General features: G+C 39.6%; 1 protein-coding gene across 1 annotated transcript in view; it reads right to left on the minus strand.

The window, feature by feature from the left end:
- Positions 1–17,174, minus strand: part of LOC108572313 (venom dipeptidyl peptidase 4-like) — a 321,177-nt gene extending 304,003 nt beyond the window's left edge. The window contains exons 1-2 of the mRNA XM_017934526.1: positions 16,885–17,174; positions 15,315–15,477 (exon numbers count right to left, since the gene is read on the minus strand). Coding sequence (XP_017790015.1) covers positions 15,315–15,341 — 27 coding nt within the window. The 5' untranslated portion in view covers positions 15,342–15,477; positions 16,885–17,174. The remainder of the gene's footprint in view (positions 1–15,314; positions 15,478–16,884) is intronic.
- Positions 17,175–19,195: the final 2,021 nt, after the last annotated feature.

Genomic DNA, 19,195 nt, shown 5'->3' on the forward strand with positions numbered 1-19,195 from the left:
AAGGGTACAGGTTGAACACCTACCCGCCTAAGGGCCACTTGTGAGGAGGAATCCCCACGTTACGGGTGGCACGGAGCGACTTTCCAACACTCTACCAATTCTCCAGATTGGTCCCCGAGTTGTTCGCAACTCACATGTCGGAGCCTGGAAAAAGGGCCCCTAGCCAACACGCGGCCTAACCACTGCCACCTCGAATCCTACACCAAACCCGGCCAGCCCCCGGTGCTGTGGCCGCAGGTGCGAGTGCCACACTGGCACAAGCCCCTGCTGGCCCAGCCCGGATGGTCAGCGGAGGGCGGAATGCCCGCCACAGCCCCCAACGTGTCTTGGAAAGGCCGGCCGGCCCGAGGTACCGTCTACATCATCGGTGGGATGTTCGTGGGTGGACACCAGCACCACTTCCAGTGGAGGGACTTCACTCCTCTCGGTAATGGTAAACCAGCTCGGGCTTTTCCCGGGGGATCGCCAAGCCCCGGACGCCCTTAGACGCCCCCCTGCGGGATCATTCCAAGTACGTCAATTTCTAAGGGGTAGTTGTAAAGGGGAGGCTTCGATCTTAAGTACTCGTGATTGAAGCCGAGGAAAAAATTTGTTGAAATCGGTACAGACGATTGAATTTGTAACATTTTTGAGAAGTAACTTCACTTTTGCGCTCGCTGCTCGTGCAATTTCTAAATTGATAGTGATATAATCTATGTACCACCACATGGCTTTCAACGCGTTTATCGCTGTCGAGTGTTTAAACACAGACGCCAGAAATAGGTATGGCCTGCATAAATAGTTCTACAAAATATTTCCTGGGTCTAGACATTTTGTTAAAAAAAGATCGGTAAAAAGAAGTTACTCCAACTTTTACGAGATTGTGATAAATTGTCAATCTTCAAATTCATGGTGGTTCACGAGAATAATTTCTTTAAATCGGTACACTCGTTTGAATTTGTCAAATTTTCGAGAAAAAGGACTCGTACGATTTCCAAATTGACAGAATGGTATAATCTATGTATCACCACGTAGCTTTACTTCATAGTAATCGCTATGGAGTGTTCAAAAGTAGGCATCAGAAATCCATATGGCATAAATACTTCCATAAAATATTTCCTGGGCCTAAATATCTTGTAAATAAAGGATCGAGTAAACCAGAGTACAGTGCTCCCTCGAAAAACACGGGGATTAGGGACGCCGACTGACTAGATGGAAATCCGCGTTGTTGGGAACAACCCTCCCCTTCCCCCTTTTGCAAAAATTGAAGAACACTTATATTCTTCCAGTGCATGTGCATATATTCACACGCACATATTATGTAATTACTTAAATGTAGCTCCTTCTAGCTTGCAACGACACATTGGTCGTTTAATTTTTCTCCCAAGTTCGGTTGTTTGAATTCGGTGCCACTGCTTCTTGTACGCATGGTCAATTTGCGAGGAATTAGTTTACGCGAACGAATTCGCATTCGCTCTTTCTTACCTCTCTTATTCGCCGCGACAAAGGAAATTGTAAATGTATGCTAAATGTGTAAATTGATTCGAAATGAACGTCGAAATTTTTCAAGAAAAAAAACCGCGTTGTTCGAGGGAGCACAATATTTCGAAAGAAATGAGTCATAAAGGCAAAACCTTAACACTCCCCGTAGTAAAATAATCGAAATCCCAAACCAATCGTTCAAACGAAGTCGCGGTAATGGCCTCTTCATTCGGCAGACCTTCATCAACGTCTCTCCCTGTCCTTTTTCTTTCCTCTTTCTCTCTGTCTCTCTCTACAGTTCATCCGGGAATTACTTGGCTGGCGTTCCAGCAAGAAAAGCGATTCGACCGGATTATTACAAGAAAGTGTAGCAAAGGCGTAATTCGATGGAATACACCGAATAACTCGGAATTACTTTGTGGCCGGGGCAGAGATCACCAACGGGTGAAACGAGTAAAAGTAGGAGGAGGAGGAGGAATGGCGGAGAGACGTTGGCGAGAAGAAAATAACAGGATCGCCATTCGTTTTCCACAAGGTTATTGTAGTCGACGATGTAGGTACACGCGTGTACGTGTAAGCGCGTACCTACGAATTCCTTCCGGGGCCGTGGTCGTTCTACTAAATACGCGAGATCCAATTTGGACGAACCCCAAAATTCGAAGAAATAGTGCGCCGCGTACACGTGCACTTGTATACGGGGTGGACCAAGAAGAATAGCTTGAATGTCTTTCATGAAACTATTGCACGTGAAAGAACAATTTTGCGGAATAACAGTTCCTCTTGGTACATGAAAAGGATGATCGTAAATAATATATGTTCGCGCCAATTTCTCTTTCCCGGATAGAATCATTTATGAGATTTCCTTTGTGACCATTAACAACCTCTCTTATAACATGTATGACAAGAATTTTTTGGAATGAAAATTGGTTTATCATGTGGCTATGAAGTCACACAAGAGATATTTTTGATTTACTATGCACTACGATTTTACATTAATACGTTCACAACCAATGAATATTTCATTTTCATATGCTGTTCTAAAAAATGTTGAGCCACAGTATTGTTAGATATAATAAACGATCGTTCAATATTTCTATTGAGAATAGATTATATTTTGAATTTTTCTCTCCTTAACCCTTTCGCTCCGAAGGGCGTATATATACGCCCTCAAAGAATGAACATTCATATACGAAGAGCGTATATGTACGCTCTCGAAAAGTGGGCGCTCGGGTACGAAGAGCGTACATATACGTTCATACCATATATACTTTTGTTTCTTTTTTGTTTTTGCGACAAAATGATCGTTTGCCAAATTTCATTTAAATCTGATAAGACAGATATTGGAAATATATGGGAAACAAAAATCAGATATGAAATGTACCTCAGTGTCGACTAGTCAGTAATGCGCTATGTTCATAGCGATCATATTTTGTCACAAGCGCTCTGCTTAACGTAGGCCCAGGCCCGGGGCCATAAAAGCCATGGGTCCGCTGACCGTGGTTCCGATCCAAATATATAACAAATGTTTCTCCGCATTTTAAGCAGTCGTGCGACAACCCCGAGCTGAGTACCTGTTTTTCACTCGGGTTTTCGCCTCCGTTGTTTTGTATTACATTTATATCAATGAACGTTTTTCTTTCTCTGCAGTCGATTGAGTCAATCTTTATTCGCAAATTAAAGATCCTCAATAATTTCATTACTAATTTTCCTCAGAATTCTTCACCAATTTTATTCATTTTCTTCAAGATCCTTTACTAATTGTTCCAGAAATCTTTTTGACAATCTTAAACATCTATTCGTTCAGCTATTAGCTGTAGTAATTTTTCGTTGACGTAACAATAATTCCAAAAATATTCATAATAATATTTATGGGTCCACCCTGTATGGACCCGTACGCCAGCTTTTATATAAGACACATTCGGTGGCTCGACGTTCAATTTCAACCAGGGGAAGCTTCCAGCAAGCGTTATTGGTACCGCGAACTTCGTCCCATACGAACTTCCCCCGATCGGCGATCCTCACCGTGCTTCCGCTTCCGACATTTTGTAATTGCCCTCGACCTCATCATCGTCGACTTCACTTTCGTGAAACTCCTTCCTTTTTCCGAAGTAAATTATGATTCCTAAAAGTGGCGACTTCACGCGTGCTAAAAGACATTCAAAAATCTCTTTCATGTTTAACGCATTAACACGTTCCGTGCCGCGTGGGTCGCATACGCCCCACTCTGGTCTTTCCGTTCAGGCCGTCTGATATTTCGACCTTTTCCTTCCGCTAACTTAAACTATGCAACTACGTGCGATAATTTGTTAAAACAAAAATTTTTCCTTCGCTCTATAGCATATCTTAAACGTTACCTTTTTCTCGATAACAATGATTTTTGCAATCTTATAAATATTGGAAGACATATAGGGCGAAAAGTAAAACTGTTAGTCTGGACAATGTGGGACGCATACGACCCACGCGGCGTGAACGGAAAGTCACCGAAAATCGGTCCGGCACGGAACGTGTTAAGGACCGCTCACGAGTTTTCTCGTGCTGCGCGCCCCGTCTGTTACGGACGGATCACGAGACAAACCCGTGTTTTCTACACGTTGTCTTTAGATGTCAATTACTTTGATACATTGTATCTACTTTGTCCATTTAAGTGTTTACATCAATAGTCAATGTATTAACCGTTTTCGTCTCATCCACACCGAAGAGATCAATCCCATTGGTGGAAACCGTACAGGTCAAGCTATGAAAGACTGTATAAATGCACGAACCCGAAATAAAAACAGCTTAGTCTCAGAGAAAATTCGACACGTTGCATTACATTTTGGTGATTCGAATAGTCTTCGTCTTCGAAGCGAATCAAGATATATATGTAAATTTTGTATGGTTCCTCTTCATAGAGAAAAATCTTTCACGCAATATCATACTTTAAAAAAGTACTAGAAACTTTGGTAAAATTGATTTTTAAATAAAATTTTATGATAATTATTAAAAACCAATTTTTTTTAATAATTGCCTAAAATACATCCTATTTTACAATTTCTAAAAATTTCGTAAAAATTTATTTTTTAAGTAAAAAAGTTATGATAATTATTAAAAAACATAATTTTTTTTCAATAATACCTAAGATGCATCCTATTTTACAATTTCTGAAAGTTTCGCAAAAATTGCTTCGTAAATAAAAAAGTAATGAGGATTTTAGTAACGTGCAAGCTTGCCCAAAAGCGTGCGGTCCTAGGCGCATGTCTTATAGATTTCTTAGCGGTCCTTAATGTGTTAAGAGGGTCTTCTAGTGTGACGGTTTGAAAAAATTGATTTTTATTTTTTTACATATATCGAAAGTACAACTCTTTAAAAATGTACTCCTGAAGTTTTATAGTTGTATTCAACTATAAGTTGTCAGTTTGATCCATATGATTCGCATACAATCGTCGCGAATTGTCCCCGAAACAAGTGTCGCACACGAATTACCGTTGTTATATCTCGTTAATTATTAACTTTAGGGCAAACAATGTTTAATACCTTTCCACTTGGAAATTAACGAGCTTTCCAACTACCGTAAAAAAAATAGGGCATTCCATTTAAGAAAACGTTGGTGACCTTGAAAATACCGAAAAAAATTCGATGGCGATGTGCATCCTTCGAAACCATTCTAATTCCGATTGTTGCGTCGTGCGCTTCGAACAAGCGGTATGTTCGAGAGTGGTGGCGCAGGATTGTCGCTAGTTCGTGGTGCGGGTTGTTTGCTGGTATGAAGTCGCGATGACTTAGAGGTTACACGTATTTTATTATGTTAAAAGAAAAAGACTTTATTTTGAAGAGTGGTAGTTTATGTGGTGTTTGTCTATTTTCCCTTTTTGATCTGATGTGCGCCGCGTTGGTGCGCTTATTTATAAAAAGGTTTAGGGGTATAAGGTGGTGGTTTCCGCCAATGGGAGCGGGTCTACCCCCTTGGACGGTCCTCCTTGGCCCGCGAGCATGCCGCCCACCCTGGAATTTCCAAGTTGGCAGGGTGGCGGTATGAGGCCCAAGGGTAGCCCGCGCGTAGCGGGACTTTGGGCGGTCAGGGAGACGCGAGAGGTTTTATCACATGTCTATGTCTATTGAATGTTGACGAGTGGGCACCGGGAAGGTATGTGGCCCGCAGAAAAGTTATTTTTCTGCGGCCATAAAACGCTTCCTGGGCTTCGTGGGCAATTTGAAAGAAAAATGAATTAACGCGAAGAAGAAAAGGGTCGCATTCAAAAATAGCGTAAACAGGCGTCCGTGTCATAAACCTAAACCCTAACACTGGTATACCCATATTTCATATCTTTAAATCCAACAAAGATATTCAGGTGTTCTGCTTCTCGTGACTCATCCTATATACGTTAAAACCAAATCCAAATAAAATAAAAAAGAAAGAAAGAAAAATAGTACTTCGTAGATATAAAATAAAAGCTCACCCCCGTAAATGTACTTTAAAATGCATTATCTTAAAAGAATTCCAAATAAAATTCGAATCGTTCACCAGATGTAAATTCGCGCTCGAATATTTCGCTGGTAGGCAGTTCAATCCGTTCTCCAAGCATCCACGGTTCTTTGAATGCATACGAGCGAGAGCTTAGACCGTGTAACTATAGGTACACAAGATGTTAAACTGAAGGAAGATGAAAGTACAAAGTCTGCTCGTGACGCGAGTTAACTTCAAACGCTCGAAACGCTGAGATTTCAACTGGCTCGGTTTATGACAGCTTTGTTACCGACTCTGCCACGCTGTTTCCTATGTACCGTGGCGAAAACAACCGGTTGTTAGTCGTCGAATATTGTACGCACCGTGACAATTCGTAAAACGCCTACGCCTCGCTTTCGAATAATACAAGAAGAGTCGAGAAACGGAAAAGGAAACGAAATCCTGGGTTAGCCGATACGTTATGTCGAATTTTTCTGCAAGAGGTCGTCTCTGCTGTTTTTAAAACAAAAGACTATTCGTAAACTATAAAACGCATGTGTAGCCTATAAGCTGAGATTTGAACGTGTAATTAAAAAAAAACTTCATTGTACAAGGTGTCCCAGCTGAAGGAGACCACTTAAATATCTCCTTTGCTTTTAATGTCACGAAAGATATCTGTAGCACGACTTAAATGATTTCTAAAGGGGAATATCATGGAAGAAAGAGTTTTTGTTTGCTCATCTTGTAATTCTTTTGCTTTTTCTCTTACAGTTTCATCGTGCTTCTAGTGCTCAAGATGATCTGAAGATGATGATTCAGGCATTTAAACGTTGTTTGTTACCGTGATCTTATTTCTCGGTTGGAAGATATCACGATGGATGTTTCCCTATTGGTTGTTTAGTTTTAGGTTGAACTACGTTGTTCGGTTTTTTTTTTATATGTACACTCCGTAGACGCTCTGCTTCTCTCCGTACATATTCTGCTTTCGGGCTTGCGAAAGCTACCTTTATACATCTTTTTGTAGCTGCTAATTCGGAAAAAGGGCCAATCAACGCCCTTCCTAGAAAAAGGCCTCTTTCGCGAACCCTTATTGGCAGGTAGATAGAAGCGATGCAAGTCAACGGTGGGGGTGATCGGTCGCGTGGTTCGTGTTGAGGACACGACAAACGTATTTCTTCGTCTGCTGCAAGATGCAATTGAAAAAAACACACGTTCCTTAGATAAAAGACGACGATGACCTTGAAAAAAGTGAAAAAAAAAAAGAAAAAAAATTAGCAAATAACAAATTTTTTCTTCCATGATATTCCCCTTTGGGAATCATTTAAATCGTGCTGCAAACATTTTTCATGACATTAACAACAAAGGGGATATTCAAGTAGCCTCCGTTAACTGGGTCGCCTACATTTACATTTGGTTACATTTTTTTAGTGCATATTTTGATTTGAAAATGAATAACCAGACGACGTATTTTCGTGAAATTATGCTTTTTTATATTCGCAAAGGTAAAAATGCCGTACAAACAGCAAACAAAATTTCTGATGTGTATGGTGATGGTGCGTAAAGGTAGTTAAAAAAATTTCGCGATGGAGATTTTAGTCGTACCGTTAAAAGAATAAACACTAAAAAAAATTTAACCAAATATAGTGAACTGTTTCTTTAAATTGCACGTCAAAGTCTTAACTTTTAGACTATACATGCATTTTATAGGTTGCGGGTAGTATTTTGTCTTAAAAACAGCAGAAACGATCTCTTATGGAAAAATCCGACATTACTTACCGGTCAAACCAATAGTTTCGCAACGTTTTCGCGTATTTATTACGGAAGGGCTGTTTACTTGAACGACGACGACGACGACGACGACGGCGCGAAGCAGTCGCGAGGAAATAAACGAAAAGTCGAGGAGAGAGGAGTTACCGTGAGATAATCTCCGTAGCCTGTGTTTCACCAGCGCTGCAGCAGAAGTAACTCAGAGAAGTTAAGATAAACAGAATTTACAATGGAAATTTCTTTTCATAATCAGTCGAGTTTTACGAACTTCCTACATATTTTAATCCCAGGGATTCTAACAGGGTGACCTAGTTGTCAGCGAATTAACCGGAAAGTAAGACGAAACATCCGGATTTCTCGAGTTACACGAGTGCGATTACTAGACTGCGGATGTTTATGTAATTATAACATATCAAAATGTGCAGAATACGTGGGAGTAGTGTTAGAATCTCTTGAGATGCGTAGTTATCATATCGTAACTCTCGCATATTTTGCATATTTTGAGTCTAGTGTAATTATTTTGTTCAGGTCGAATATTTTTGCTTCACGTTGCATATTTTAGCCATTTTTAGAAAGCATCGAAAAATTAATTGCAACGTAACTCCTGTGTATTTTGCATATCTTATGAGTCTAGTGTAATTACTTGGTTGAGGACAAATATTTCTACATCGCGTTGCATATTTTAGAAATTTGCAGAAAGAACTGAACAATTAATCGTAAAATAACTCTCATATTTTACATATTTTTTTAATCTAGTGATTACTTGGTTGAAGTCGAACATTTTTGCTTCACGTTGCATATTTTGCACAGAGTAGGGTGGGCGTGAAATTAATTGAACGTGTCTACGTTTTTACAATAGTATAATTGGGGCCACGATATAGCGAGGTCGTAAATTAAACTCTCAAGAATCGGCATCGATTGATGTTGCGGCACTCAAGGCCGTGTGTTGCAGTCTGTTTGAGGGTTCCAACAATAAACGAATGGTAGCATATGATTTGGTACTTCAAGTAGAAAATGGTATTTCATTTACAAATGGAAAATATGTTAATATTAAAGCTACACAATCTTTTTGCATTTTCTATCTGTATATAACACGAGTAGATAAACTAAGATGCTAAAGACATCAATAAGACTTTTACCTGTAACCGTACTTCCAATAATTTGTCCTAGCTGCATGCAGTTTTCAATAAATATATTAGGATCAGTTGACTTTCGCTGGATACAAGAATTCTTTGTACGGTCCTGACCATGGTTTCAAGTACTTATCTGCTCGTATTTCTGTCAATTTCGGGGTCCCGGCAGCTAAAACATGTTTACTTTGACGCCTAACCGATTTTACGACCTCGCTATATCGTGGCCCCGACTATACATGTTACACAAGAATTACGTTTAACCAACCGGGGTTTATGGCACGGATTCCAGGCGACGTTACTTTTGAGAAGTTTTTCTACAAGTTTTTTGATAACAATAGCCTATTCAAGCCAGAGGGCAAACCCGGCTGATTACCTGATGGCCGCGGAAATACTCCACTTCTGCGGGCAACATGGTGAGCCGATACTTGCCTCTGCGCGCTCAGTAACGGTAAACATGCAATAAACCCGTAAAGTCAACGTTTCGGCAAGATCGCCACGCGGGGCTGACACCCCCGTTTGGGACCGTCTCTCCCTCTCTGTCCACGCCCTACTCTGCGGACCACGGGGGAGTGCACGAGGGCCCAAGAGGGCGGCTCTAGGAGGTGAAAGGCCGATGATTTGCCAACAAGGTTAACTTCCCATTTTGACGAAATCATACATATACAGCAAATTCACGACATTCCAGAGATTTCTAAAGGTCTACGTAGAAACAACCGACACCATCTTGAGCGCGCTAGTCCGCGATATTCGATATTTTTAAACCACCAGTGCGGTCCATTCCGCAACAATCGACGTTACAAATAAAGTGCGATCACCATCGCGACAATAAGTAATTGGCACACGCGTGCAATAATTTCCAACGCCAACCCGACCTTCCAACCATGAAGAAGCGCGGGAAGCGTTATCTGAGCGTCGTTCGCAAAAAGTGTGCTTCGAGGGTCTCGTGAAGAGTGAGGACGGTCCCGTCGGTCCCAAACGGTGTCGCAGGCAATTTTCAGGCGTTGCGTTGGAACGTTTTTTAGTCCGAGTATAGTGCTCTTGCTAGCAACTTCGAATAGCGAACCTTCCTTGTGCGTAGTAAAGAATATAGTTTAAAATAAGAAATATTTCATTATTTCATAATTCCTAAAACCTATAATCCAATAATTACTTGGTTGAGGTCGAACATTTTTGCTTCACGTTGCATATTTTAGCCGTTTTTAATTCGTCATCTTTCCTTAAACAAAGGTCCCGGCGATTAATGAACCAAATCGCCTCTCGCGCATCGAAAGAGCAAAAGTTTCGAAAATTGGCCGACTTTTCCAATGAATCTCCGAGTTGAAGTAATTCTAAAGGAAGGAAAGGAGCGATGGCGACCGGTGTTCATCATAATAGAAACACGAATCTGGCTAGTCTGTCCAGTTGTTTAAGGGTAAACAGGTCGATTTAACCCAACCCATCCTACAAATCCTTATTAGAGCGACACTTGGCTAATTGCGCAGCAGTTCTATTCGTGTAAGAGGACACGCGGCGCGCAAAGCGCGCTCGAACTGTTACCAGGTTTAGATAAAGCGATAATTAATGGCTCTCGGATAGAGTTTACCATCCTTCCTCCTTCTATATCTAATGAAAACTCTCGTCGTCGCAAAACTATCACTAACCATTGTTTTCTGTAGCCGTAAACTCTAATTGCAACGTTTCTCATTAGCTAGTTTGAAGCAGCTAGATTCGATGTAAAATCGTATGAGAGAAAGAAAAGTTGAAAAGATTTCACGGACCTGTGACAACGTTAATCACGCGGTTTTCCACGGAATTTTATCCGCTACGTAAATATCCTTTGTACTCTGGATTCTTAACATTCCTGCGGCTGCAACACTGAAATTCTTCGAATTAGCCAGGATTCTTAGCTCGCGAATTAACCCGCAGAATAGCACGGTATCACGAATCTTGCGTCTGTTAATTTTTCAGTGGGAAAAATTGAGAAAAGAATTGGATCAACGTGGAATAATTCTTTCGCAATGAAAAAAATTAAGAGAAAAGATTGAAGAATTTCGAATGTTGAGTTACCAGAGAATTTTAGTTGTCACTTGAAAAAAAAAAATGAATTTTATTCTGTAATTCTTTTTCAACGTGACAAATTTTGGAGAAGAGTTGGAAGAATACGAAACGTGGAGATTCTCAATTTTCACTTAAGAAAGAAAATGGCGTATTCAATTCATTAATTCGCTTTTTACGAGAAAATTGAAGAGCAACGAAAAGATATTTAAGAACAGCAAAGACGATGTTCTTTACTTTCTACCGAGGTGTACGCTTTCACCGACGAAGAGAAACGTCGATACGAGCGCATCGTGTAACGCTTCATAACACTTTTGCGCTATCGATTATCAACTTTTTGAATTATCGACGGGCCAAGTTGGACACGTCCGTAATGAATCGGCAGCTAGATACAAACTTACGATGCATCGGGTTTCGCCGGCTTCCGCCGTAAAGTTTCCCGCGTTTATGGTTGCTACGAGAGCACGCGTGCATTAGAATTAGAGTTAATTTCCGAGTGCGCAGCATTGGTAAACAGCCTTTTTGACCGAATAATGGAATTACACGGGACGAATGTTAACTCGTGTAAACTGCTAGAAGCTCGAAATTCAAGGAAAATATACAGGGAGTGAGAATTCAATAAATTCAAAAGGACATAAATTCTAAAAAAAACACAAGCGTCAAACTAAAAATCCTCTTACCTTTAAACTAAATACCCAAATTCCATATTAATAACAGCAACAGCGAATCGAGAATTAAATTCTCCGTTGACAATGTGATATTAAACATGGCGATTAATGATAATTTAATTATGAGAATGTAATTAACGTACATCCATATTAATTATTCATGTATCATTGACTGGAAACCGGAATTTCCGTACAGATAGATATATTATCACTCTTTTGTTGAAAGATTAGAGACGTGTTGATTCGTCGTTTAAAATCTCGCCAAAATAATGTGTTCGACCGTACCGAGGACTCGAACAATGGAGCCCTACCATATTCACAAATAATATATTTTCCGTAAATTGGTCTCTCTCCTCGCCATCAGCAAATTGTTTTATTACCTTAGAAAGTCGAATACCCTACATCTGGACACCACATGCACTACACTCATAAACCACCTTCCGACCTCAGGATTTTCCCATCCCCTAATATAACAATTTTAGCAACAATTTCCCCACTTCGACTCCACCAGACAAACCCAACCACACGCCCCAAACACCAATTAACCGATACTCCCACCACTTCTCACACATTTCACACCACCAATCACTGTACACACCGAACTTATAAAAACACAAACACACACAGAAACAGACACATTCTATAGAGATTCTATCACCAACTTTGAGACATCACGAAAAATAAAAAGTAACAGTCACCACCAATCAGCCAGTATTTGTCTATCGTGTAAAACATATATCTCTTTTTCACCCACCACAAATCTCATCTACAAATTTAAACAGCACTCGTGCCATTAGTTTGCCGCGAGAGCAGTTCGTGAATTCTTTGCGCACCGGTCGAATTAAGCATCGCGTCGCGAAGTTCGCAAATCACGAACATAATGTTACTTTCTCAGTTATTTAAATGGATAAAATATAATCGAACAAAAAACTTAAATTACTTGCTTTCCTCAAACAATTCGTTGTTCTTGCAGGAAAAAAAAAATAATAATTCGAAAGGAATATAATTAAAAAGGAAAGCGACACAGCGGATAAGGAAGGAAAGGAGAAAACGGCTCGATCAACGATAGAAGCATCGGCTGGTACGGTGTGTCGAAGTTAATGGAAGTGTCGCAGGATTGCCTGGTTTTTAATCTGTCGGATAAACCCAGAAATCCGGCTGATCGGCGTCCAGATAAACGGGCTTCTGCGTGCGGGGAATTACTGAAGTCATTTCCTGAATTTAACGACGCCATAAGTTCAGTCTGAAAGAGTGCTTAACGATCTGCGTGGTATCGTTGAAATTGTTGAGACGCACCTCCGCCCCCCCTCTTCTACGTAAAACCCGTTAATCCCTGGATCAAGATTAAAGGGTGCTCCATAAATTCTCGAATGAAAACTCGAGGCTCCCGTGTAATAAGCGAGGCATTATCTTTTTTTTTCTTCTTCCTTCGCTAATGGAAACGTAACCAATTACAAAAGGCAAATAAATAAACGTGTGTATACACTGGTAATTGCCACTTTACGAATTTTTTTGATCGGAATGTAATGACGTAATGATCAATTAGAACGAGCCTCACTTACCGACCTTTATAAATTCCCGATTTACGAGCGGTCGTCAGGAACCAATTACAGTAAATTCTCTACAAGTGTCAGTCAGTTTGGATTCTACAAGTGTCAGTATAGATGGTCCTACGCCTAGGTCTGCGTCATTGCTGCGTCTATGTTATCTCGCTACACCAGTCGGTTTCTTTTACGAGATTTCACGGTTCGACAATTCATAATAGAAAAATATACACCAGTCGGTTTCTTTTACGAGATTTCACGGCTCGACAATTCGTAATAGAAAAATATAAGTTCTTTAATTTTACTTTTTTTCATCTGGAATTTTTTTTAACATGTTGGTGAGATTTTTCTGATAAAAATGATATCAAACACGATATAATTTGAACAAAATTTACTTATTAACACGTTCACTGTCACGCCAGATATACAGGTTGCTGTCAGGCGGCCACAAGAAAATACATTTTAAGCATAGGATTATAGTATTATGCTTGATAATTTTTTTTTTTCAATTGAAAATAATGTCTAGCTAGCTATGACGTTCAAAATTTTTAGTTGACAACATTTAAGTTGGTATTTAAATCGCTTGGTTGCCTCGACTCACGTTTCATCCTTATCTTTTATTCGCTGTCCTTGTCTACGTTCGGCAAACTACAAAGGCGTGCGCGAGGCTCGAAAACGTAGTCCCTGACTCTACAAGTGTCAGGTTTAGGTTCCTTGCGGACTGACACTTGTGGAGAATTTACTGCAATTCATAAAGGCGAAAACTACGTGTATAGATTATATAGGGTGAGTCAATAAGAACTAGCATTACATAATTCATTTGAACCGTTTTTTGCTACAAGCAAGAGGTAACCAGTTATTTTAGAAGTTAGTTCTTATTGACTCACCCGGTATATAAAAGGTTGATCTGAAACAAGACGAGAATTTGATGGTGGATTTTTTGTTCGTGCATACTCCATTAGAATGCAAATTTGGAGTTGCCCTAGAAGGGAATTGCGGACAATACCAATGGGACAAATAAATATTATGGACAGTACAATTAACGCGTCACAGAACATCATGTCTGATGGACAACCAATAATGCAATTACATCTACTTCTAAATTAATTTCACCTGTGTTGATCGGTGTTAATTGGACTATTTTCGTTTGTTTTAACGGACACTACGCATCCTCCAATTTTTCGATAAAAAGAGTACAGATGGAAGTTTGAGAGAATTTTTTCAAATAATTGTTCGTAAAATTAGACTACTCCATTCCTCGCCAAAGGAACCATAGAAAAATCGTAGAGAAAATGAGAAATTTTATTCTTCAATTCTTCTTCAATGAAAAAAAGAGTTGGAAGAATGTGGAATAATTGAGTTAGCAGAGATTCTTAGTTTTCTCTTGAAAAGAAAATTACGAATTTTATTCTTCAATACCTTCTCAGTGGAAAATATTTTCCACAAGAGAAAAATTATGAATTTAATTTTTTCATTTGTATAATTAACCGAACGTACTGAAAATAACCAGAATTCGTTCAATAAGTCAATCGTAAAACTAGACAACTCCGTTCCTCAGCAAATAAACCATTAAAAAAATCGTAGAAAACACAGTTGCATAATTAACTGAACGTAATCAAGGTAACGCTGGAATGACCAACAAAATTTAGCGCCCAGTTCGGGACAATAGTTGGTAATTCCGCGAGAGTGGGCCGGCATGGCTTGAAAAATGAACCAACCGCCCCCCCACACCGCTTCGCTTTTTAATTATTCAATCCGAATCCTGGCGAGAGACACGAGCCTCGTGCACCAGCGTAGCTTTTAAAACGGGCGACTTCACGGAGAGAGGGAAAATATAGGAGGCGAGATGGAGAGGGCTAAAGGGGTTCAGAGCGATAAGGAAAAATCTAGGAGAAGGAACAACCCTGGAACGGAGATGAAGAAAAGGTGAGCAGAGAAGTACGCACAAAGGAGGAAAAGCCAGGAAAAGGACTTTGAGATGTGGAGAACCTATAACCGAGGACTTAGACGAGTGATGCGCGAGAAAGAAAAATTTCTTAAGGAATAGAAGCGAGAGATGAAAGGGGAAGTACAATTCTCGCTAAGATAGGGGTGGGGGAAATATTAAGAGATAGCTTTAACTTTATCTGTTAAAGCGAGGTGAAAATTGGAGTGGATAAAAGGAAATGGTTGCTCGTGTATAATTTTCCTAATTGCACGACAGAGGCTCGAGTAATCGTTTTAACTCGATTACTGTGTTCCACAGTCTATTAAGTTGCGTAAGGTGAAATTATCTGCTACTCACGCTTATGTTCGGTCCGCCTTCCGTCATCGTTGCCGTGTTTCTCTTGCGTTCTTCTTACTGACTGTAGCACGCACACTTTTTTTCTTGCACATTGCCGTTCGCGCCTTCGCGTATTTTTTTTCCTTTTATCCTCTCTTTCACTTTCTCACCTGCGCCACGTTTACTACGGAACATTTACATAAATACGGGTTAATCACGTCCTCGGGAATGGTACCGATAGGTTACCGGGTAATCTACTCGTCAGAATTCTTATCTATACGTTTAAAGGTGAAAAATATTTTGCGAATGTTTTATTTTTAATTTAAGCTACTACGTGTTTTTTACGTGTGCGTTTCGCAAAGGAGAAAAGATTTTAACGTCTCCTTTGACAATTATACGACGATCCTTTTTTACGCGGTTTTTGGTCAGATTCTTTACAACGCCAGCCTCGCCGCCGCCGCGCGCTTTTCATAATTCTCCTTTTTCCCGGGAGATTATTTCAGGCCAAAGAACAAAAGTCAGGCGAAATGAAATACAACTTCTTACTTGAAACGAATTACTTCATTAATCACGGAACTTTTGAATTACTTTTTACTCTCTCCCTCCCACTCTCTCTCTCTCTTTTCTGCTACTTTCGAGACTTTAACGAGAATCAATGTTTCGAGTATTAAAGACGAGAATTTTAACATGCACGAAATGTTTCCTTTGGGTAATTTTCGCCTTTAGACCAGCACATTTTTAGCATTACGAACATTATTAGCGAAAAGCTTTCACAACAATTGCGTCTAGTTTGCAATTTTTTCTCGATCCAAAGGACTTATCTTCGTTCCCCTTTATCCACGAGTATTATCATGCTTTTTAGCAAAGCGTTTTATGCGTCAGATTAAATTGTTAATCCTCGCCGTGACTCGACATAATTTTCAGGTTAAGATGATGTTCTCAACAACAAATTGGAATTGAAAATCTCTCTCTCTCTCTCTCTTGAAAAGAATTAATCTCTAATAACACGATCGAATGATAACTTATACAATAACTAGAGACTTAGGTTTAACATCTTATCGACAGGAATATGGCTTATAACAAATGCCAGAAATCTACGGTCGAGATTAATCGTATCGATAGTTAAGAAGGTAGACTATATCCAGGCTAATTGAATTTACGATCTTTATTATAAAAGTATGAAACAACGTTTAGAAACAATTAGTAATTGTATAATACGTGTAAGTGCCATAAAATTGACGAGTCACTTTTGTTTGCTAACTTATTCTCTCAATTTATTTCAGAATTTTTTACCAATCGGATTAGTGTTGTGCGCAAGCGCTAAACCTGTTTGTGCGTGTCAGAAGAACGTAGAAAGGGAAGAGGAGACAGGTTAATGAGCGATACGCGGGGCATGGTGGAAGAAAGTAGAAGCGCGGGAACGCGAATGGCAGAAAAAGAGAAAATGCAGTGGACACGGCTAATTTGCGTGCAAAAAGCATCTTACGACACGTATATATGTGCGTGTTACACAAGTGCGTCTTCCCTCGGGCATTGCGAAATCGTCGCTTGGCAAACTTCGACGATCTTGGATAAATTTGTATATACGTACTTGTGTTAGGTGGCCACGACACGATTCTATTTCCAAGAAACGTCTTTCACGCTTCTGTTATTCGATGTATACCATTCCCGAGAAGGTTAACGAATCCGAAAAACCAAAAAACACGTCTCACTTTCCCTATCACATGACCGTCCTTTCTGCGTGTTTACGCGACAATCTTAGCTCACGACGTCAACCAAACAGAATAGCGATCGTTTCCGATCATACACACATTTAATCTTCACGCAATAAAAATCACGAAAAAATCACTTATTGCTGTGCCTCAATACGGATTAACGAATCTATCGTATCAAAGGTCATTAAACACTGAATGATATCGACGATTTTATCGTGACGATCATCGTTCTCACTGACGATAATGCGGAATAGACGCGGCACGGTCGATTGTAACGCAACTTTCATACAAAAACTGGCCGCGTAAACAAAAAACGCAACACACCGTAAGATACGCGAGCGAAAGATCACCCAGCTTCAACGGCCGACGGCGAACTAATGAAACGACTGGCCATGGGGAACGAACGCGAGTGTCTGCCTTACCGGCGCAAGCGTCCCAAGAAGGGAAGCGCAGATCACCGATACCAACACAACGCGTCGTCAACGGGGGATAGCACGGGGACCACGAACATACATCGATTGTATAGATACCTGTTGAATGCCAGAGTCACTGGCACGCTGTGGCGGTCAACTAAATCGGAAAGGGGGCGAACGAACCGGCAGAAAGTACAACGACCTTCTCTAATCCAACGATTTGACTTTTTCGATCGATTCTCGGTATCGTCCCTTCAACTACAGACGAGGCACAAAATCGAAGTACTACATAGAATCATGAAAGTTCGATACTTCGTTTGTGGTACTATGTTTTTCAAACCAGTTGTATACTTGGAAGAATCCAAGGAAATTGAATCGATCGAAACGGAGGTGAGTTTCTTGAGAATTGTAATGATTTATTGAATTCTAAGGTATCGTGAATTAAAATTGTAATTAAAATCAGTAAAAATTAGAAGAAATGCAATAATTTGTGCAAAATTTATACTAGCAATTTGACAAGTATTGTATTACATTACAAATGCAAATTATGAAGGGGCCGATTTGACAACGATAATTAAATCACTGAGAAATGAGTGTAACTGTGTTTTAAATACAAAAAATTTAGTATAATAGCCATATATGAATTCCGATGTGTTATGTCAAACGGTAAAAATACAAATACCACAATCGTGTCAAACGATATATATGTCACTAGAAAAGTGATACATTGTACGAGATTCAATCACGACGTACATCATGTTAAACATTTTTTTCGATGTTCCCAAAATCTCTCCATCTCTTTAAAGAGCACGTTTTATAGGGCAACGAATGATATTTTTTCGAATTAATTCCAGCGCAACATCGACCTCAAATTCACATTTGAAAATTTAATATCGATTATTATTAATAATAAATAGAATACTATATCCATGTTTGGAAATATGATTTTTTAAAAGGAGTATAAGAACAAAGTCGAAATACTGGTACCGAAATCGTAATACGATGGCTCCTTTCGTTCAATTTCTCAAAACTTTAACATTAAATATCTTGAAATTCTGAGTCTGCAAGTAATCGATAACAATGACCACAATTCTTGTGAGTTTTGACGTGGAATGGCTTGTATACCCGTAAGAGAAAGACAAAAGTGCACCAGACCTTGGTGCAACCGACATCCAGGACGCCATTTAACCACAGTTTATGATACCTCAACCGCCGAACGTTTTTTGTCCACAACTGAGACGAATTTACAATCGTTTCCATATACGATTTTGTATAAAATATACAGGTACAAGGATATCGAAGGATTTTCAAGGGTTAAAATGAAAAAATTGTCTTGTTTCAGTTTAATTATTTATTTATTATAAAATTATGCTTCCAACAAATTGTCAAGGAATATATGCATGCATGGAATCGAATCGATCGGACAGACGATCATTAAAAAAATTTTTTAATCGAACATTGATACATCGTTCTGTACGTGCTCCGTCGTAAATTGATATCTCTAGGTTTCGAAGCGAGTTCACTGTACACGTGGATCATTTCCATTCTCTATTATTCAACTTATCTCTTTATTTTTTTTCTCTCTTTCACCAGACGAACGGATCTCGAATTAATTCGTTATAGAATTTTTTTACGTAAGGAAGAACAGAGGTGTTTGTTCTACAAGAATTCGAAAAAGCTGCCTACGTTAGTAATTCTTCTTCTATATATCGTAAATCCTTGCTCCCCCTTACATAAAAAAAAACAGGGAAATACGCGTAATTGTTCTTCGCTT

This window comes from Habropoda laboriosa, unplaced genomic scaffold, assembly GCF_001263275.1.
Source record: "Habropoda laboriosa isolate 0110345459 unplaced genomic scaffold, ASM126327v1 scaffold65, whole genome shotgun sequence".
Taxonomy (NCBI): Eukaryota; Metazoa; Arthropoda; class Insecta; order Hymenoptera; family Apidae; genus Habropoda; species Habropoda laboriosa.